The 22,553-nt window shown below is 37.3% G+C and overlaps 1 protein-coding gene across 2 annotated transcripts in view; it reads left to right on the top strand.

Annotated features, from left to right (window-relative positions):
- The window catches only part of ME1 (malic enzyme 1), a 184,473-nt gene that overhangs the window by 130,247 nt on the left and 31,673 nt on the right, over window positions 1-22,553 (top strand). For both annotated transcript variants that reach the window (XM_044246382.1, XM_044246391.1), the window contains exons 7-9: window positions 5,496-5,605; window positions 19,484-19,581; window positions 21,806-21,919. In XM_044246382.1, coding sequence (XP_044102317.1) covers window positions 5,496-5,605; window positions 19,484-19,581; window positions 21,806-21,919 — 322 coding nt within the window. The remainder of the gene's footprint in view (window positions 1-5,495; window positions 5,606-19,483; window positions 19,582-21,805; window positions 21,920-22,553) is intronic.

Here is a 22,553-nt window from a genome sequence, read left to right on the forward strand (position 1 = left end):
TATCATGTCACACTCCAATTTAACGTCCACTCTTAGGGTCAAGTATAAACCCCTAATCCTGGTTAGAGGCCCTGCATAATCTGGCCCTGTTTATCTCTTTAGCCTTGAGTCTTATCTCCTTCTCTATAAACACTGTGATTCAATCATATTTAGTTTACTTCAGCCTCTCAATATGACACTGATTTATTTAACTCTGGGCCTTTGGGTATGTTCTCTCTGCCTCCCAAATTCTTCCTCTTTCTCTTAACTTGGCAAATTCCTACTAATCCTTCAGACTCTAGCTTCCTCTAGAAAGCCTCTCCTAAGCCCCTTAATTCTAGATGGGAGCCCCTGCTCTGCATTTTGGTGCCTTTCCTCTATTATAGCTCTTATGAAACTGCATTGTAATCTCCCATTTACTGTATCCTCCATTTGTCTAAAGATGACTCATGATTTACTGTATCCTTCATTTAAAGATGACTCATGATTCCCTAAGAACTGGTGAACTTGGTAAGGGGAAGACTGTAGAGAGAAAAGAACGAAAGAATGGATGATTACTGTTGAATCTTTGTAATCTCCACTCTCACGGAGAATAATTAAGAAGTATCGGCAAAGTATGATAGAAGGGGTGACAAAAGAAATGAGTGTCTGAATGTGATGCAGAGATACAGATGTAAAGACAGCAGGAAGGGGAGCTGCAGTGCATTACCGCGAACCAACAAGGAAGTGAACAATTTTCTGTTCTAAATTCTTACCTACAAGGAAGAATTACACTTGGATGGTTCTTGGCCAGAGGGAACCTCAGTGAACTTCAAATTACTTATCTAGAGTTCTAGAATATTCATATTCTGAAACTCAGCCACCAGTACTGATCTTCTGAAGTCCCTCAAACTAGCATCCTCCATGTTCTCCAGCACAAACTTTGAGACTTCTGTGATTTTACTTCCCACCCAACTCTTTTCCTCATTTAAATCCTAGCCAAGGGCCCAGCTGAAGCCTCCTCTACTTCATGCCATCTTCCCTAAATCCAATAGTGGTCTCTTTTGTACTCCTGATTTTCCTTTTAACCTGAACCTTTAAATTTTTGCTTATATCCTTTGTCTTCACAGTGAGACTGGAAGCGTTTAAAATACCAGATCCACGGGTCCTAGTGCTGCTTAATTCTTTGAGCACCCCCTGATCTCAATTACATTATTAAAAATGAATAATTGTAATAAATTATCTTTGAGTACCCATCAGAGTTAAAGTACCCCAGATCTTCAGTACCGTATCGTGCCATATATACAGTTACTCCAGCTATGGAGTAACTCTCTGAGCTTCAGTTTCTTCTCTGTAAAAGGGGTAATAACTACCTTCCTCTTCGGGTTGATGAAAGAACTTAAATGACATAATCTGTGTAGCGAGCAGAGCACAGTGCCTGGCCCTTACTAGTGCTAGATGGGTCAGCTATGATCAGTCACAATAACAAGGTTTTCTATGATTTAACAATGCCACAAGAGAAAATTTGCAGTTTTCACAGGTTAATTTTATGGGCGGTATTTCTGTTAACTTTTAAAACCATTTACACCCACTGTTTTATGTGATATTTTGATCATAAAATAGTAGGTTCTTTTCATAGTTATGTAGAATTGAATTGGCTAAGTTCCTTGTGTTCTACTACTTATAATTTCATAGCGACAAGGTTGGTTCAACGTGGAACGAAATATCTCCTGCATGGTTTTCTTTTATTATATGATGCAGGATGCTATATTACAAAATGAATCCAGGATGCCTCTAAATCTTTAAGAGTCAAATCAGAGTTAACTACCAGGTAGAGAAAAGTCATGAAATTAAAACAGACACAAAATATTCTCCAGGGGATAATTCTAAAATAAACATTTGTAAATGTTGAAGTGTCTTGCATAGGATTTTATTCCCTATGGCTGGCTACTCCTAGATTTTACTCAGAAAACATTATAAACTTGTAGCCTGACCACATTGTGTCCTAAACACTGAAGGCAAACCATATTGTGGGGATTTCATTTTAACCACAGAGAAACTGTATAAAGTCCAAAACCTCAGGACCCGAGTAAGTAGTGGGTCCAGGAATAGAACTGAGAAGGCTCTGATTCATCTTCACATACTGAAACCACAAGGTTCTGCTGCTTCTGAACATAATGACAGATCATCTGGTGCTGCTAGACATGGGTACCTGACCCATGAGGAGCGAGCTGTATGAGGACTCTGTCTACAAGCGTGCAGCCTTTACTTTCTGTTTGGAAAGCAGAGGAGGAGGGAAGGATCCATCACAAGCACCAGATGGTTGTCAACTGATACTCGAGTTTTGGGGGGGTAACTAGTTGCTAACACAAAGTGTGCTGCTTTGCTGAGGTTGTAAAAGGAAAGTAGTGATTTCTAACCAGAGAAATGCTTTTACCAGTTCTTAAAAACATTTCAGTAATTTCTAATAAAGCTACCTGAAGAGTTCACTAGAATGGCATCATACACATAAGGAGCATTAAAACTTGATGTTCCTTTCAAGATGTGACCCCACTCCCACCTTTTCCTTTTAAATTTTTGCTCCCTTTGCCTTTAGTTGATTTCCAGAGCCCTGAAATGGTTGTTCTGAAGGATTTGTTCTGCTCTACTGTTGCTGTTTGGGGAAAAGTTTTCCTGGTCTCCTCCCTCTGTCAGGCTTATTCCTCTTTACTATTTTATATGGACAAAAATTCCTTGTTATTATATTTTACTGTTTTAATTTATCATAGACTTTTTGTGGGATTATTTTCTTTTTTTGTGAAATACACCTTTGGAAAGTTGCCTTAGTTGAAGTCCTTTGATTTCTATTTATCTGAAGATGTCTTTGTTTCAACCCTACTTTAAAAAAATGCTTTATTTTCATTTTTTCTTTTTCAAAGTATAGTTGAATCACAACCTTACACTTGAAGAGTAGCTTCAGTAGACATACGATTTTAAGATGACAGTTATTTTCCTCTAGGTCTTTGAAGATCCCCACTGACCATTCCTTCTACTGTTGCTATTAAGTAAAAAATATTTCATGATTATAGGGCACTCACGTGTCAGTCTTCACACACTGAGAACTTACATTTATCACTTAATTCTGATAAATCTATGACAGTATGCCATTGTTATTCTCATTTCACTAAGTATTTAAGAGATTTTAAAACTATAGTAATTAAAACAGGGACTATTTTTTTCTGGATAAAGAGATCAGTACACTAATCATTACCATTGAGCTATTTTTACGAGGCAGTTTCAACACGCTCTGCCTGTTTTGTCCTATGTAAGATAACAGTACTACTGCCTGTGCCATGGGGTGGTTGTAAAGAATAAGCAAGTGTATACAGACACATGCGTATTATTTAAAAGTGAAAGAATATTTGTTGCCACTAGCAATAGTAGAATAAAAGAGGAAAAGCACAGAAACCGACCCTAGTATGTAACAGAATATAGTATCTGGTCACAGGTGATGAGAGGAAATGATGGACTCGTGCTGGAATAGTTGCATAAATTTTCTTTTTTCTTAAATTTCTATTCCCTAGACTTCTGGGATGTCATACTTCTCTGTGCCTTCTTCTAAACATGGAATCATTTCTTCTTTCTCCTTGGTGACATCCTCGGCACTTAAGCATCGGTGTTTCCTACTACTCTGTCCTTGGCTACTGTACATAGGTGTGTGTGCATCTGAATAGAATCTCAGTCATGCTCGGGGCGCCTGGGTGGCTCAGTGGGTTAAGCCGCTGCCTTCAGCTCAGGTCATGATCTCAGGGTCCTGGGATCGAGTCCCGCATCGGGCTCTCTGCTCGGCAGGGAGCCTGCTTCCCTTTCTCTCTCTCTCTGCCTGCCTCTCCATCTACTTGTGATTTCTCTCTGTCAAATAAATAAATAAAATCTTTAAAAAAAAAAAAAAGAATCTCAATCATGCTCATGGTTTTAATTACCAACTATATATACTGACTCATAAATATATAAAACAGAAATTCTGATTATCTTTTTTAAAAAATGAAATCAAAACAATACCAGATGTGGAGATTATTTCCTAAATCGATAATATCACTAGAAGGAATTTTTTGTTAATATTTAAATAAATGTTTGTGGAGAAGACCACAATAAGCATAATATCAAGGACAGCAGCTATAAATAAAAAGTGAAAGCTCTGACTATCTAAAAATTTAGAATTTCTTTTGTAAAAACAAACAAGAATACTGTACATGATTAATGGCGCAGTATACTAGAGTAGGGAAACCATATGCATGTGTAGGAGACAAGGGAAAGAGGGCAAAATTTAAAAGGATTGGGAAACATTAGGAGTAACCATTGGGTATAATGGAAGTGGATGCTGACCTGGAACAAGTAAGAGGAATCCCACATCGAGCAGCAGTGAGAGTCTAGCTCAGGCGGAGACCATACATGTATAATGGCTATATGGCTATATGGCTTTCTCCAGCAACGCTTAGAAACTTGGCTTATCAGTAATGTTCATTTCTTTTGCCTTGGTTAGGTTATGTGGGTGGATGACCATACATATGAAGAGTCAGACAAGTAAGCTGTTCATATCAGAAATAAAAATCTGCCCAATATATTTCAAAGCTCAGCACCCTATAGTGTTTGGGCATTGCTGTAGAATAAAAACCAGAATCCTAGGCTTGAATTTTAAGGTTTCCAATATAAAAATCTAACCTTTTCTTTCAGTATACCCTTACATGTATCTCCACATGATAGCCAATTAGGACTTCTTGCTGGTTTTTGGGGGGTTTGTTTTTGTTTTTGTTTTGTTTTGTTTTTAGGTTTTCTATTTTATTTTTTTCCTTGCTGTTTTTTGAAAAATGTATTCTTTCTCAGTTTTCACCTCAATTATGTTGCTTCTGGTATTTACCTGGCTTGTAAAAACCTACATCTCAATTTTTGAAATCATAGCTATTCCTTAAAATTCAGTTCATTTATTCCATGGTCTGTGACCCCAGTCAGAAGTGATACCTGTTCTCTCAACATCTACAATTCCTTGTTTATACCACTTTTACATTACTTTTCATTTATTTTAAAATATTTCTGTTTCTACTAAATTTTAAATTCTTTGATGGTAGGAACCGTATTTTTGTCATTTTATTTCACAGAGCCAACACAGTGCTTTTCCTGTAGTAAATGTACAGTGAATATTTGCTGAACAGACATTGTGTAACATACTTATACTAAGTAACAAGATAGGACCTTTAAAAGAAAATGTTTGTTTCTCCAAGTAACAAACTGAGAGTTTTAGAGAGGAGTATGGATTGGCCTTGTGGTGGGTATTAAGGAGGGCACGTGTTGTGTGGAGCACTGGGTATTATATGTAAACAATGAATCATGGAACACTACATCAAAAACTAATGATGTACTGTATGGTGACTGACATAACATAATAAAAATAAAATAAATAAATAAAATGTTTTAGTCTTTTCTGTAGGCTAATTTTAAAGGTTTATTTTTGTATGCTATTTCATGAACTTCTTCTCATGCGGATGTTTTTTGTCCCGTAGGTATGGAATGAATTGCCTTATTCAGTTTGAAGATTTTGCCAATATAAATGCCTTTCGTCTCCTGAAGAAATATCAAAACCAGTACTGCACGTTCAATGATGATATTCAAGGTAAGCTGGATTAGGAAAGGAAGTGAAGATACAAGACAGAAGGGCCCATATGCTCCCATTAAGAATAGGTATAATGGGAACAGTTGAATAAACTGGAACGGTGGGAGTTTGGAAACTATGAGTGAGGTATTCTAATGTAGTATTTCCACGAAGGATTAGATCTGAGTGATGGGAAGCACCAACATGGAACTTTGGAGGAAGACACCCCAAGTGAAATAAGGTGAATGCTATTGGAAATGAGGTGGTTAAAGAAAAGCTTAAATGTAAGACGAGGATGATGTTTCTCTATTCAGAGAGTTTGTGTTGTGTACAAACACTTGTTTGTGAAAAGACCCTATGTACTAAAATATACTTTACAAATATAATTTTAAAAATTCACTGTGCTTAAAATCTGTAGTGTGACATAGCTAGATAAATATAATGTGTTTAATGCAATAAGCCTCTATACCTTTTGGGGCACGCTAAAGTAAATTGGTCGAACCTTTTTTTTTCCCAGATCCTTTGCGATCTTAATCACATTGTTACTTTAGTGCCATTTTCATGACAAAGATGCTTTACATTCTTTCAACTGTGTTTTCTCCCTGTTTTATTAAATTTCTTTTTGAGTACTTATTCATAAGAAGTGAATATTTGGAGGATTTCAGAAGGGAAGTAAGGAGTCTAATTTTCCAGAGCTATGGCCCTAACTTGAAGATACAGGTATTATAGCATGCGTTCCATGCTGCAAACACAGATTTTGTAGAACACTGTCTGAGTCACTTACAGTTCATTTTGCAGTAGTCTTTCAGATCCTCACATTAGGGGCGCCTGGCTGGGTCAGCTGGTATAGAGCATGCAACTTGATCTCAGAGTTGTAAGTTCAAGTCCTATGTTGGGTGTAGAGATTACTTAAAAATAAAATCTTAAAAATTTTTAAATAAAATAGCCACATCAACTATTGAACAAACTGTCCTTTCTTTAATATTCTTATCTTTTGATTTTGTGGCTCCCACAGAAATGTCCATATAGACGTTAAAGACCAATATTACATACTTTTGAACGATTATGCAGAATTAGTAGGCATCAGAGTTCAGTTTAAGACAAAGAATGCTAAATCCAAATCATCAAACAAAATGAGCATTTGGGAACTAGGGTCAAAGCTCCTATCAACTAGGACAAAGAATTTAGAGGTCAAGGCCTGGGCTGCATCTGAATTAAAGTCAGGAGTACAGGAAATCTGAGGCAGATGCTAAGCCAAGTCCAAGAACACTACAAGAGAAGTTGCCGTGGAGGACCCATGGCAGAGTGCTCCCCCCTCCACCCAACGGGTCACCACAGTGGAGGCATTAAATCATAAGATTTCACCCCAGCTAACCTGTCCTAAAGCACAATCTGCATATTTACATATTTACACATAAGAATTTAAGAGTTACTGCCTTAGCCAACAAAAAGACGGATTTGCGAAAAATGGGCCCAATCTCTGACTAGAGTAAACTTTTGGCAAGTTAGTGGGATTCTGATTAGAAATGACCAAACCATTTTGTGCATTTCTCCATACCAAAATAGTGTCCCTAGTGACACTTTTCCCCCATATGTTTCCATTTTACCTTTTTAACCTTATGTTTTTACCATTTTGCCCACAATGTAATACTTTCCCCATTGTGGGCATAGAAATTGCTTTTTGGGGCCAAGGAAAATAATTATGTAGCTATTACTGCTTCACCATGTAAATAAATGTTTCACACTGAACCCTTGGGAGAACTTTTTTCTTTTCTTTTTTGAACATTTATGTTATTTAAAGATAGTTTATGAAAAGTATTTGATTTTAAAAATACTTAAAATTCTACATTACTGATCTAAAATAATTTCAAACGATAGAGATTTTGGTCTTGGGTAGAGATTTGGACTTTAATGCATTCTAACTATAAATTATATTTAAATAGAAAAATGTGCTGGTTAAATCTATTAAGAAATTGGACACTACGGGGCTTCTGAGTGGCTCAGTCATTAAGTGTCTGCCTTCAGCTCAGGTCATGATCCCAGGATCCTGGGAGGGAGTCCCACATTGGGCTCCCTGCTCAGCAAGAAGCCTGCTTCTCTTTCTCTTGCTCCCCCTGCTTGTGTTCCCTCCTTTGCTATGTCTCTGTCAAATAAACAAATAAAATCTTAAAAAGAAAAAAAAAAGGAAAGAAATTGAACATTTAATAATATAATCAGGAGACTATCAGAATTTAGCCAATTCAGATGAAAATAATGTCTCATCCTCAGGTCATTTAAAATCAATTATAAAAAGAGTTGTTGTTCTCATAATGACCTCTCTGGAATGGTTGTTTTCTACCATGACATTGTAAATATTTTATGTAGAAGTTTTAGCCATAATAAACTAGTTTGATTGTTAGGATTTTTTAAAAAATAAGGTAAATACAAAAAAAATAAGGTAAATACAGCCCAATCTTATACTAAATGCTTTGATCATTGAAAAGATAAAAATCAGACATGTTAAGAACAGACTATTCACAAAAGGAGACCACTGGCCAGAAAACCTGCTTCAAAGTTCAAAGCCATTAAGTTCTAAAAAGCTTATGAAATGGCAAATGAGAAACTGATTTTCTCTGTCAAGATGTCCAAAATTTCAGAGTCCATATGGACTCTGAACAACAATCTGAGGGGTTTGAAGTGGCGGGGGGGTGGGAGGTTGGGGTACCAGGTGGTGGGTATTATAGAGGGCACGGATTGCATGGAGCACTGGGTGTGGTGAAAAAATAATGAATACTGTTTTTCTGAAAATAAATAAATTGAAAAAAAAAAAAGATGTCCAAAATTTTTATTACAGTCCCAGTGTTAGTGATGCTGTAAGAAGATATGCACCTTTATATACTGATGGAAATATGAAGTGGTGCAATTCTTGGGGAGGCAGTGTATATATCAAAAACCTTAAAACAGTTCTTTGAGCCAGCAGTTTTCTTTTTAGAAATTTATCCTGAGCAGATAAAGGTGTGTAAAGCAAATGTGCAAGGGCATTTATTTGTTTATTTTAAATATGCATTTACTTTTTAAATTGAGATAACTAACATATCACATTGTATTGATTTTAGGTGTCCAGCATAATGAGTTATATATGTATATATTGCAAAATGATTACCATAGTAAGTTAACATCCATCATCACCACATATGGTTACAGGTTTTTTTTTCTTGTGATGAGAACTTTTAAAATGGGCTCTTGGCAACTTTGAAATGTACAATATGATGTTGTTAACTGTAGTCACCATGCTGTACATTACATCTGCAGGACTTACTTAGAAGTTTGTACCTTTTGACAACCTTCATGTTGTTTTTCCACCCTCCCCACTCCTACCCCCAACCTCAGGCAATCACAATTCTCTTCTCCTTATCTGTGAATTTTTTTTGTTTGCTTGTTTTTGGTTTTGTTTTAGAGCCCACATATAAGTGAGCTCCTATAGTAGTTCTCTTTCTCCATCTCACTTACTTCATTTAGCATAATGATCTCAAGATTCATTCCTCTTGTCACAAATATGAAGATTTCCTTCTTTTCTTACAGCTGAATAATACTCCATTGGGTGTGTGCGTGTCTCTGTTTGTTTCACATTTTCTTTATGCGTTCATCCATCGATGGACATCCACATTGTTTCCATGTCTTGGCAATTGTAAATAATACTGCACTGAACATGAGGGTCCGATATCTTCCAGATAGTGATCTCATTTCCTTTAGATGAATACCCAGAAGAGAAATTGCTGGTTCATATGGTAGTTTTATTTTTAATTTTTGAAAAATCTCCATAGTTTTTTTCATAGTGGCCGCAGCAGTTTACTTTTCTGCAGAGCACGTGGGTTCCCTTTTCTCCACATCCTTGCCAACTCTTGTTACTTCTTGTCTTTGGTAATAGCCGTTCTAGGACACAAGGTGACATCTCATGTGGTTTTGATCTGCATTTCCCTGATGATGAGTGATGTTGAGTACCTTTTCATTTACCTGTTTGCTATTTATGTATCTTCTTTGGAGAAATGTCTGTTTAAATAAGGATATTTATTTTTATTAACATTATTGCTAACATTATTTATTTATTATTAACATTATTACTGAATGTTATTTTTTTAATTAATTATACTCTGATCATAAATGATCTTTTTTAAAGTGTATATATTCTTGAGATTCAAAACAAATATTTTAAAAGAATGATATACTTAATAAAATTGACATGTGTTTTACTTTAAATTATTATAATAAAAACAAAGACATTTAGAAGGTACTTGTCTCATTGTAGAAAACACAGGCTTTAAGCACTATATGTAACTTCTCAAACTCATTGCCAGAATTAAAATTCCACATCACAAAAATGTTAATAACAAATATTAACATACTTAGGTTGAACAATAAATAAAACCCTGATTTTTTTTAACCAAAAAATCACGAACTAACAAAGGAACAATAGGAAGTTAACGTTCATTTCAAAAGGAAAGGCACATCCGAACAAAACAGTAAAGCTGGTTTGTAAAAGGCAGCATTATATTCTTACTGTTCTTGATCAGTCGAATGCAGTAAACTAGTCTGGAAGAGCCTAAACTGTGGCAGTGATAGTTGTAAAGCAGGGCTGATACGAAGCCCCCCCTTTAATGGAGTGTTTTGTTCCTGATGTAGATGGCTCCCAGAAGTGTGCACTAAATGTACAACTACAGAAGTGTCCCAAGCTTCTGCATGCTGACACACAGGTTTCACTTTGTGCAGTCATGGGTCATCTGGGAGCCCTCAGGCCTTGGCTATCTCTTGGAGGTGGCTCATACTGGGTAATGCAGCTCTCCACACCACAGGGACCAGTCAAAGGCTGAGCATGGTCCCACTCAGGATTAGGAGGTATGCCTCTAAGAAACGATGCCTGCCCTTTGTGCTTTGCTCCCAAGCTGGAAGAGAACCTGCTCCCTTGGGCCCCCATGGCCACCATCCACATGATGTCTAGGCTAGTCTTTAGCAAGAGAAGATAAGACCCGGAGATGCCAGAGCAAACTGCATGATCACCATCGACAAAGTCGGCACCATCAGGATGGTGAGCTCCTACACCCCACAAAAGTGGGAAACAGGTGAAGACCTACATATGGATGCCAGGAAAATGATAAGCAAGAAGTCACAAATAGGCTCAATTTAAGACAGGGTCTCCTTGGTAACCACGTGGCCTTGGGAAGAGATGAGCACTCTGGCCAGGGAGCAGCCCAGCTCCATGGAGACATCCAACAGCTCCGTGACTGTTAACATTAAAATAATGGAAGCAGAGATTCCTGAGATATGAATTTTTTCATGCCCTTTGCTTTCTTTACACAGCTTTAGATAATATGGTGCTATGAGGTAAGTCTTTATGAGAATTTTATAGTAGAAAAGCAGCATGCCCAGCCGGCTACAAGTAAGGACAACATTCCTGTGGTAACTGTGTTCTGTACCAAGTGGTGCAGTGCTGGGTTGTTGCATCTCTGCGCTTGGTCAGAGTACAGGGGTTGTTCTGGCAGTCCATCACATGCTAACACCCACAGCACACTCCTTTTCTCATTTTGTGAGATTTTGCTTGGACGTGGCCTCTTCCCCCACCCTCAGAACTGCCTCAGAATTGATCCCTTCTTTGACCAATGTATTGTCATCAAAAGTGTGTTCTTCCATATCTCAGAACAATATGCTGCCTTTCTCCCGTCTTCAAAGAACATCATCAAGCATGGATCAACTTCTGTTTTGATGTTGTGTATTTTCCACTTCTCTGATTGCCTTTTTCAGTTGGTAAAGAGCCACAGTCTTAGCAAAGAAGCCCAGAAGAACCAGACAGGGGCAAACATTGCTATATCCCTTTCCAGGTGGCAGGTGACAGGGCTGCCTCCCAGAGCAGGGAAAGAGGATTGTGTTGAGTTGGAGCAGGACCCTGGCCACCCATTGCCCTCTCTGGAATGCAGTCTCTATTGTAATGTTATTTTTATTTATTTTTAAAGATTTTATTTATTTAACAGAGAGAGATCACAAGTAGGAAGAGAGGCAGGCAGAGAGAGGGGGGGAAGCAGTCTCCCTGCTGAGCAGAGAGCCCAATGTGGGACTCGATCCCAGGACCCCGAGATCATGACCTGAGCTGAAGGCAGAGGCTTAACCCTCTGAACCACCCAGGCGCCCCAAAGAGAATTTTTTTTTAAGATTTTATTTGTTTATTTATTTGTCAGAGAGAGAGAGAGAGAGAGAGAAAGCACAAGCAGGCATGTAATGTTATTTTTAATAGCAAAAAATTAATAGCAAAAAACATACAGAAAGTGTGTTAAAACAGTAGGCATGACATGAGATTTTTTTTACCAATTAAAATTTTCTTTAGTTTGCATTATCAAATACAGAGAGCAGTTGTAAGAATATTCATCAGAATGTTGAAAATGTTTTGACTTAGGCAGTAGGATTATAGGTGATCTTTTTAGTCTTTGTCCATCTGGATTTTAATGGTTTAATGCATTTGTTACAATGTACTTATGGATAAATTTTTCAAGTGTAAAAAGACAGCACTTTTTACTGAGTTGTTGAGCTGTAACACAAAGATACCTAAAATATAATCTTTTCATTACTTAATCCCCAAAACCTATTGTTTCTATTAGTGTTCTTTTCAAAGTGGTACTGTTACTAGTTTATGTTATAATTTGGTATTTGCTGTCATCTCTTAGAAGAGACGTTGTTCATGTCACCACTTAATTATGTGAAAGTTATGTGAAAGAATATTAGATATAACTGTATCATACAAGATAAGTTATACAGAAAAAAACAGTATTCTGATGACACTCTTTCCTCTTATTTGTAGACTCTAAGTTAATACTTAGTTGATGTAACATTATTATTCCAAAGCACTTTATTTTGTATGTAGACACCGTAATTACATTCCCCTGCATTTCTGTTATGATGTCTTTATACTAGAAGACAAAAATCTATTTGGACTATTTTCTTTCTTCTTTTTTTTTTTTTGGACTATTTTCTTATATTAGAATTTATTTTGTCATATTTATTTTAAAAAAGAGGCACAAGAATTATAATGTAGGACTATTTTGTCACAATCTTCTTACTAAAGAATTTAATTGAGCAGAATTTTTAAAACATTACTTTGCTTTCCTAATAGTGAAGCCAAACCAATTAAGAAAAGCTCATTAGAATTAGTAGATAGCTTCTTTTCTTGTGTCTTCAGACTCTTTTTCTCTGCTGCCTTCTTCCCATTATCCTATATCATGCTTTAATTGCTTTAATTCTGGAAATAATTCCCTTGACCCTAAATTCTTTCTTCCAACAGTCCTTGTCATTCTTCTCATAAAAACATAAAAATAAAATATTTTTTGTTGGCCCCATTTGCCCTCCCACTCCCATCTCCTTCTCATTCATTCTTTTATCTACGCTGTTCCAAGGGCTACTCCACACCTGCTATTTCTGTTCTTCTTCTTTTATTTATTCCTCAGCACACTGCCCTCCAGCTTTGGCTCTAGCATATAGAATTAAAATAGCTCTCTGAAGGGTCACCAGGAGGGAATCACCAGACCCAGTAGTTATTTACCGTTTCCTTTCTTGATTGACCTTTTTCTGTTTATCACTACTTCTTCCCTTTGGTTCCATGGTACCATACTTCCTTGCTTCTCCTACCTCTTTGACCATTTTTTACTTAGCCATCTTCCCCTATATCACATTCTTCTGCTTATTCCTTAAATGTTTTTCTTCATTTGGGTTCTCTCCTTTAGCCACTCACCAAATAGTGTTATCAACCCACATGACCTAAATACAACTACAGGTTTTTAAATTCCAGATCTTTATCTCTTTATCTCTGACCGGGATTTCTAGGCTGAGTTCAAGACATGTATATCTAACTACCTTCTTGGCAATGCCCCCTGAGCAGCACATAGACAGAAGGGACAGAGCTCGTAAGTTCAAAAATTGAACTCCTGTTTTCCTTGCAAACTTTTTCCTAGTCATCCACACAAGAAAATGTATAATAATTCTTGACTTTTTCCTCACCCAATCTATGCATTTTATCACTAAGACCTGTTGATTTTTTTTTAAAGATTTTATTTATTTATTTGACACAGAGAGATCACAAGTAGGCAGAGAGGCAGGCAGAGAGAGAGAGGAGGAAGCAGGCTCCCTGCTGAGCAGAGAGCCCGATGCGGGACTCGATCCCAGGACCCTGAGATCATGACCCGAGCCGAAGGCAGCAGCTTAACCCACTGAGCCACCCAGGCGCCCCGACCTGTTGATTTTTATCTCTTAAATATTTCCTCCCTCTTAACTTGCTTCCCTCTTGGATTGTTGCAATATCCTCTCAGTAATTGCAATGACTTCCTAACTTACCTACATACCACCAGCCTCCAACTCTCAAATCTACTCCCCACACTGCTCTCCGAATTTAGAATCTTTCAGCAGCCAGCTGTTACCTGTAATAAATTATAATTATAATTTTATAATTATAATGCTTATAATTTTAGTTTTATTTATGTATATATTTATATGTATATAAAACTATATATATAGTTACTGTTAGTATGTAGAAGTCCCTGCATGATCTTGTCCCAACTCTTCTCCAGTATCAACAACACTCTAATACCTACAGTTTCACATGTGTTCTGTGTTCTCCCTCCTGTTACATTCTGGGAGGTTTGGTATACAAATGGAGCTTGTATTCTGGGTCTTTACTGACCCAATACTTGATTTGATTGAGCCATTTCTTTCAGGAAATCCTCTGTATTAGTCTCTGTTTTTTGGGGGGTTTTTTGTTGTTGTTGTTTTCTCTTAAACTGCTCAGATTCCACAGAAAAGATTTTTTTCAGTCTCTCTCTTGCTATTAGCTTTCTTTTCTTTTTCTTTTCTTTTTTTTTCTAGATTTTATTTATTTATTTGAGAAAGAGAGAGAGAGCGAGCACAAGCAGGGTGAGGAGCAGAGGAAGAAGCAGATGTCCCGAAGAGCAAGGAACCCATTGAAGGGCTCAAACCCAGGAGTCTGGGATCCTGACCTGAGCCCAAAGCAGATGCTTAACCAACTGACTGAGCCACCCAGGTGCCCCGATAGTAGCTTTCTGCTAGGATGAGCTTTTGCCATTATTCTTTGAGCCAAGTAGGGGAAGATTGGGGGTCCACCATATTGAGTGTATAAACTTGCATTTAATCTCTTTTTCAAGTATGGCATCCTTGCACCCAATTATTCCCGATGCCTTACACTTATGCCTGTTGTCTTAAAATCCAGATGTCCTTCCTAGAAAATAAATTTCCCAGTTTTTTTAAATAAACCTCCAGAGTGTGGAGGGTCAGCCGTCTGCTAGAAGGTGAGGAAAATGAATCTGGGTTATAATTACTTCTCACCAGATTTTTGAGCAGCCCCCTGGTTTTCACCTCTTCTTCATCCACACTTTCAGAGGTGCTTGGTGCCTCCTATAGCCAGGCCTTTTGAGAGTTCTGCTTTCTTAATCTGATTGCTTCTTATTCCCCATGGCTGCCAAGAAGTCAGCTTTTTCACATCTAATGTCTGTTGCCATTTGCCCATCTGCCTTCTAGCTTCTAAAATGCTATCCTCTTCTGGCTCCTTTATCTTTTTTTTTTTTTTGTAATCTTCATTCTGTGTTTTAGTAAAGTTTATTGGGGGGAGGGAAAACTAAATTGTGTGTTCGGTCCCTCATTTTGACCAGTCCTCCCTGCCTCCACGTCTTTGCACATGCTCACCCTACCGGAGGTCCTGGACCTCTTCTGTTAATCCTTTGATACCATACTCGGGTGACATGTACTTCTAATACTGTGGCCCCTGATTCAACAAAGTTACTCCTGCTCCCCTTGTTTCTAGTTCTGTCTGATCTATTTAGTTAGTAGCACATGAGGATTATAATTATTTGATTACATGTAAGTCTCCTTTGCTAGTTATACATAGTCATTCCAATCAGATTTAACAAATTGCTGCATTAGTAGAGGTCATTCTTTGATCAGTTTTAAATAATAAGTACTCTAAAAGTCATAGCACAAAGAAACTTCAGCTTGCCTCTGTCTGCTTTCCTAAAAATTTATCTTTCAATCTCAAAACAAAAATTACTTTGAAACAATTTATTGTGAAACTTGCGTTTTTATAGAATATTGTTTTGCCACATTTATTCCCTTGACTGTAGATTTAAATTTTAAATCAAAGTCGTACCAAGAAGTAGGACTAGGACATGTGCAAGAATCATGCTCAAATTAACTTTTTGGTATTGCTAAAAATATCTTTTTGATTTTTATTAACTAATTCTATGGAGAGAAGTTTATGTCCTCATGAGATGTTATGGAATATACATTTAAATAGAAGCCTCTGGCATCCAATGTAGACAGAGATTTACTTTCTCTAATTTGAGGAAATGTGTACAAACTTAAAACATCTTGGCTTTTTTTTTTTTAAAAGATTTTATTTGTTTATTTGACAGAGATCACAAGTAGACAGAGAGACAGAGAGGCAGGCAGAGAGAGAGAGAGAGGGAAGCAGGCTCCCTGCCGAGCAGAGAGCCCGATGCGGGACTCGATCCCAGGACCCTGAGATCATGACCTGAGCCGAAGGCAGTGGCTTAACCCACTGAGCCACCCAGGCGCCCCATATCTTGGCTTTTAATGCAGAATGATCCAGCGTAACCATATAAAGATGTCAGCACATTATAGTTTGGATCTCCTGAAATATTTTACTCTGTTCTTAAATGCCCAGTTCTATTTAAAATCAAAATGATAATACACAGTGATTGCTGACAATACTTTACCTTTGGTTCTTCAGCTGGATAGATCTTATGGTTCTGGTAGAATTTATTGAGAACCTTAAGATCTCAATCTTAAGATAGCATCTCAGGGTTGGAAGAGAGATTAGAGTCCCCGAAATCCAAACTTCAGGCCAGTTTATTTCAAAAAGCCTGAGATTGAAATACCTTGAGCTACGTGAGTAACTACTTACCTAGTGACCGGATGCTCATACCTCTCTAAAATCCTCTTTTCTTCTGTTGAATTGCTCTTGTGAGTCTGTCTTGATATAAGTGACAAACCATTCTGATCCTGTTTCTGCATAAATCAGCCATAGTTTTACACAGGCTCTCATTTCATTTTATTTATTACTATTTTTTTGAGTATAGTTGACATATAGTGTTGTGAATGTCAGGTGTACAACAGAGTGGTTCAATAACCCTATATGGTACACTGTGATCAGCACAAGTGTAGCTACCATCTGTCACCACACAACACTGTTGCATTACTATTGACTATTTCTTACACTGTGCCCTTTATCCCTGTGACTTACTCCATCTATAACCGGAAGCCTGTATCTCCTACTGCCGTTCCCCCATTTTGCCCATCCTTCCTCTCTGGCAACCACTAGTTTGTTAATTCTCTGTATTTATAGATTAGTTCTGCTTTTTCTTTGTTTATTCATTCTGTTTAAAGTTTTTATTTATTTATTTAATAGAGAGAGAGAGAGAGCGCACACAAGCAAGGGGAGCGAGCTGCAGGCAGAGGGAGAAAGAGATTCACAGGGAGCCCAATGTGGGGCTTGATCCCAGGACCCTGGAATCATGACCTGAGGAGAAGGCATGCTTAACTGACTGAGCCACCAGGCGCCCCTATTCATTTATTTTTTAGATGCCACACATAAGTATTTGTCTTTCTCTGTCTGACTTTCTTCACTTAGCCTAATGTCTTGTAGGTCCATATATGTCATAAATGTAAGATCTCATTATGGCATTGTGTGTGTGTGTGTGTGTGTGTGTGTACGTACACACAGCACATCATCTTTATCTATTCACCTCTCAGTGGACACTTTGGCTGCTTCCCTATCTTAGCTATTGTAAATAATGCTGCAGTAAACGCAGGGGTGCATATATCTTTTTGAATTAGTGTTTTCATTTGTTTGCCGATATATCCAATAAGGGGTTAATATCCAAAATATGGAAAGAACTTATACAACTCAACACCAAAAAACAAATAATCTAATTAGAAGTAGGCAGAGGACCTGACTATGCATCTTTGCAAAGAAGACACAGATGGCCAACAGATACATGAAAAGATGTTCAACATCACTCATCATTAGGGAAATGTAAATCAAAGCCACAATAAGATATAACCTTATGTCTGTCAGATTGGCTAAAATAAAATAAAATAAAAATAAAAAAGACAAGAAATAACAAGTGTTGGCAAATATGTGAAGAAAAAGGAACCTTAGGCACTGTTGCTGGGAATACAAATTGGCATGCCATTGGGGAAAACAATATGGAAATTCCCCCCAAACTTAAAAATAGAAATACCATATCATTCAATAATTCCTCTGCTAGGTATATCCCAAAAGAAAACAGGCTTTCATTTTAAATAATGTATAGAAGAGTAGCTTCTACATAATGCATATGACTTGCCACAGTTCATAATTTATTATAATGCTGGCTCAAAATTGCAAGCATTTTATTTTCATGTTTTACATTGTTTCTAAATTTAAAAAATGCAAGTGACACACAGGTCTTCAGTAATTATCATTTATCATGATCTTATTTATGACCACCACATTCTACAAGAAAGAAACAACGAACCAAAATATTGAAAGGAACAAACATACCGATGGTAACATGCTCATTCATCTTTGGCACTTGGCGTATATAACACTTCATCATTGTGTTGTTCATCAAACTATTCTGAGTCTATTTTTTTTTTAAACCAAATATGAGTGTTTAAAGTTTAACTAAGCTTTGCTACCTAGTTGAGGAATCTAGGGAATCTAGGAACCATTATAGGTTCCTGGCGTTTGGTTTTTTTTTTTTTGAGGAGTAAAATGTAGATGCAGCTGGAAAGTACTGCAGGAGGGTACAAAGTTTTATTTCAGACATGAGCCAATAAAGTTGAGCTATATAATTATGTTTAAAAGCAAGAAAACCATTCTGTGGTCTATGAAAGCTTATATGTCCAAGTAATAAAAGTAGAACTGGAAGTTTCTATGACCCTGGGCCATGATAAGTAAAAACTATCTTTATGTAGGTAAATTTTACACTAATTTTGTCTAGCCCTTTTGGGACTCACCCCTGATTATTATAGGTAGGAAGCCAATTAAAAGATGCATAACACCAGATTTTAATTGCTATTAACTGTCACTTTTTCAGATCAAAGATTAAAAGGTTAAATACCAGATTGTATTGAAAACATCATTATGACCACCACTAATATCAGCAAGCATTTACTGCGTGCTCACTTTGTGTAGAGGGATCAGTAATAGGTTTCTGAGTCCCTAGAGTAATTAGGTGGAAGAAAATAATAGCACTTAGTACTGTTTTATCTCACACAGTACAACTATTTTACAAATGAGGAAATTGGTATACAAAATAATTTCTCTAGGGGCACCTGGGTGGCCCCAATTAAGCATCTGGCCTTTGGGCTTAGGTCTTGATCCTGGGGTCCTAGGATTGAGCCTTGGTGGTTGGTAGGGCTCTCAGCAGGGAGTCTGCTACTCCCTCTCCCTCTGCCCCTCCCCCTGGCTTGTGCTCTCTCTCTCTCTCACTCATTCTCTCTCAAATAAATGAATAAAACCTTAAAAAAATTTTTCTCTAAATTCATCCAGCTAGTAAAAAGGCTGAGCTGGAATCCACATAAGAATCCAAACCCCATGCTCTTATTCATTAAATCACCACATTAAGTCACAGAATCTTTTTGGAAAGTGATGAGGAATAGTAGTGAGTTGCTATCCTAAAATACTGATGTCAGTAGCCTGAGAATTTCACCTCACCTCTAAGCACGGGGTCAGCCAACCGCAGGTTCCCTTTCTGTACCAGTTATCCTGTTGTGCGACCGAGTTCAAGATATGAATAAAGATTCCAGGTGTCAAGTTTGGCAGGATCTGATTCAGGCTTACTCAAGGCTATTTCTTACCTGTTTCAGGAACAGCGTCTGTGGCAGTAGCTGGCATCCTTGCGGCTCTTAGAATAACCAAGAACAAACTGTCTGATCAAACAGTACTGTTTCAAGGAGCTGGAGAGGTACCTGCTTTTACAAGACTTACATTTCCTTAAATTAATGAATAGAGTTTATCTTAATTATTCATTAATTAGAAGTTTGACATATCTTTCAGATTTTTAGTGTTTTTCAACTATAGGTTTCTTTGTTTGTTTGTTTTAAGATTTTATTTATTTATTTGACAGACAGAGATCTCAAGTAGGCAGACAGGCAGGCAGAGAGAGGGGGAAGAAGGCTCCCTCCTGAGCAGAGAGCCTGATGCGGGGCTTGATCCCAGGACCCTGGGATCATGACCTGAGCTGAAAGCAGAGGCTTTAACCCACTGAGCTACCCAGATGCCCCCAGCTATAAGTTTTTTTTGAAAGATTCCCCAGTTAAGTATTGAGGCATATTCAATTGTCTTAGGAGGCTTTAGTATAGAAGTATAGTGATCCTTTCTACAATCTTAAATTTCTAGAGATTATCAAAACAAAAGACCACGCCACCATTTGATGGTGGCGTGGTCTTTTATTTTGCACATTTTGCAGGAACAAAAAGTTTACATTTTGTGATTATGTATAAAAGCCTGTAAGTAGGGACACCTGGGTGATTCAGTGGGTTAAGCCTCTGCCTTTGGCTCAGGTCATGATCTCAGGGTCTTGGGATCAAGTCCCGCATCGGGCTCTCTGCTCAGTGGGGAGCCTGCTTCCCCCTCGCTCTCTCTCTGCCTGCCTCTCTGCCTACTTATGATCTCTGTCTGTCAAATAAATAAATAAAACCTTAAAAAAAAAAAAAAAAGCCTGGAAGTATTTAAGCTATTATATCTGACACTTTTAGTATCCTCCGGAGGCACCTATGAGAGTTTTCTTAATTTGACTCACAAGCCAGTGTGCACATATATAACTACATACAAATTTTTAAGAAAAAAAATATTTGAATTGGAGACTTGTTGTGCCTTGTTCCCATGCAAAAGAAGCAAAACATTTACAATTGCTGGAAGGAGATGGCAGGGAGGCAAAAGTGGGCTGTTTTTTGTTCTCTTTTGTTATGAGTTAATCATTTGAAAGAAGAAAACTAGACTCCAGTGATAATTTACCCCCTAAAATAGAAATTAAAATGTTAATTGAGTTTGAGCTTCTTGTGAGAAAGCTGCCCAAATCTGTTTAGAATTCTAGAATGTAATGAATGTAGAAATACTTTTGTGGTTATATAAGAAGCTTCAGATTTTTAAATTGAATATGATTAAATGTATTATACTGGTAGAAATTGTGTATATTGTGTTGGTTTTGATTTAGTTCTTAAAATGAAATACGCAAAGCTAAATCTTAAATGCCAAGATATAAACATGTCAAAGTATTCAGAACGTAAATTACAGTTCATTTTCACATCAAAATAAAAATCAAGGCTAAATTACATCTTATTAAAATTCGAGGGTTTTTTTTGTTTGCTTTTTTGTTGTTTGTTTGTTTTTGAGTTTTTTATTTGTGTGGCTGTTACATGCTGTATTTACTTTTAGTCAACTTATTTGAGTTCAAATTCTTTGAATTTCCAAAGGGTTTTTGATGAATAGTACAGGCCACTTCTTGATACTCAGCAGGGCAGAGGTATTCATGGTTGGATGATTCAAAACTGGTGCTTGTTTGTCCCTGAAAAGGTTTTGGATGTTCACAGATTATCACAAAATTTATCAAATACCAAAGAAGTTGATTCCTTTAATCTTGCAAGAGATTTAACAGTACTTTCTTTGTCCAAATTAACAGAATAAATAAATGCTTGGGGACAGAGAATTTATGTGTTTTATTCTGTTGCCTAATTGGTCAAGTTCCCATCCAAATGACCAGGCTTCATTCTTCAAATTCAATTAGAGGAGCTGGAGCCCAACAATAAACAATACAGTCCAATAAGCAAGGCTGACCAGGCCATTCTTTTAAGCTCAATATTTTCTCGTTAGAGCAAATCTTAATTGCATTAACAGGATTAAAGTAATGATAGTCAAGGATATCACTGGTTTATCTGTAGCTAAAGAGCAAATCACATAATAGTAGTTCTGTTGTGATAAGAAGAGTAAAAAATTGTTCATTAGCTTACTCCAAAATGTGACAAAAATACTTTGCTCCCAGTATAAATGAAGGACTATAGCTGTTTAAGTCAGTGGAACCATTTTGTTCTTTCTTATTAACAAAGATAAAATGGAGGGAAATGTAACTCTTGGTAAGTTATTCTGTGGAACAACTTTTCCAAGTTTTGTTTTCATAATGTCCTTCTCAGGCTGCCTTAGGGATTGCACACCTGATTGTAATGGCCATGCAAAAAGAAGGTTTACCAAAAGAGAAAGCCATGAAGAAGATATGGTTGGTTGACTCAAAAGGATTAATAGTTAAGGTAAGAGTTTGACATTTCCAACTGAAGAAAAATGAATGTGCTATTCTGGGTGCCCATCTCAAAGATTACCACTACTTCCACTCATCTTACCCCCAACACTGTGTTAAAAGACTAGCCATTATACATGAATGACCATGTCATGCAATGATATTGATACTCTTCTGAAAAAGAAGACTGGCTCGGCTACAGAAGCAGCCTGTGAAGTACGAGGGCCCCTTACAATTCTGTAGGTTGGCAGTGCATTTGAATTAGTTTCCAGATGAGGCAGTTTGTTGCTGAAACACCTAGGTTAGCTCCTTTTATTAAGGGCTGTCTGTCAAATTGCACACTAGCTAGGAAAAAAAAAGAACAGATGATGAAATAGCTACTCTTTTGCCTGCTACTTTCTCTGGAATAAATTCTTGAGGGTTTGGGGCGCCTGGGTGGCTCAGTGGGTTAAGCCGCTGCCTTCGGCTCAGGTCATGATCTCAGGGTCCTGGGATCGAGTCCCGCATCGGGCTCTCTGCTCAGTGGGGAGCCTGCTTCCTCCTCTCTCTCTCTCTGCCTGCCTCTCTGCCTACTTGTGATATCTCTCTCTGTCAAATAAATAAATAAAATCTTTAAAAAAAAATTCTTGAGGATTTGAATGGGAATT

This window comes from Neovison vison, chromosome 1 (genome assembly GCF_020171115.1).
Source record: "Neovison vison isolate M4711 chromosome 1, ASM_NN_V1, whole genome shotgun sequence".
Lineage (NCBI taxonomy): Eukaryota > Metazoa > Chordata > Mammalia > Carnivora > Mustelidae > Neogale > Neogale vison.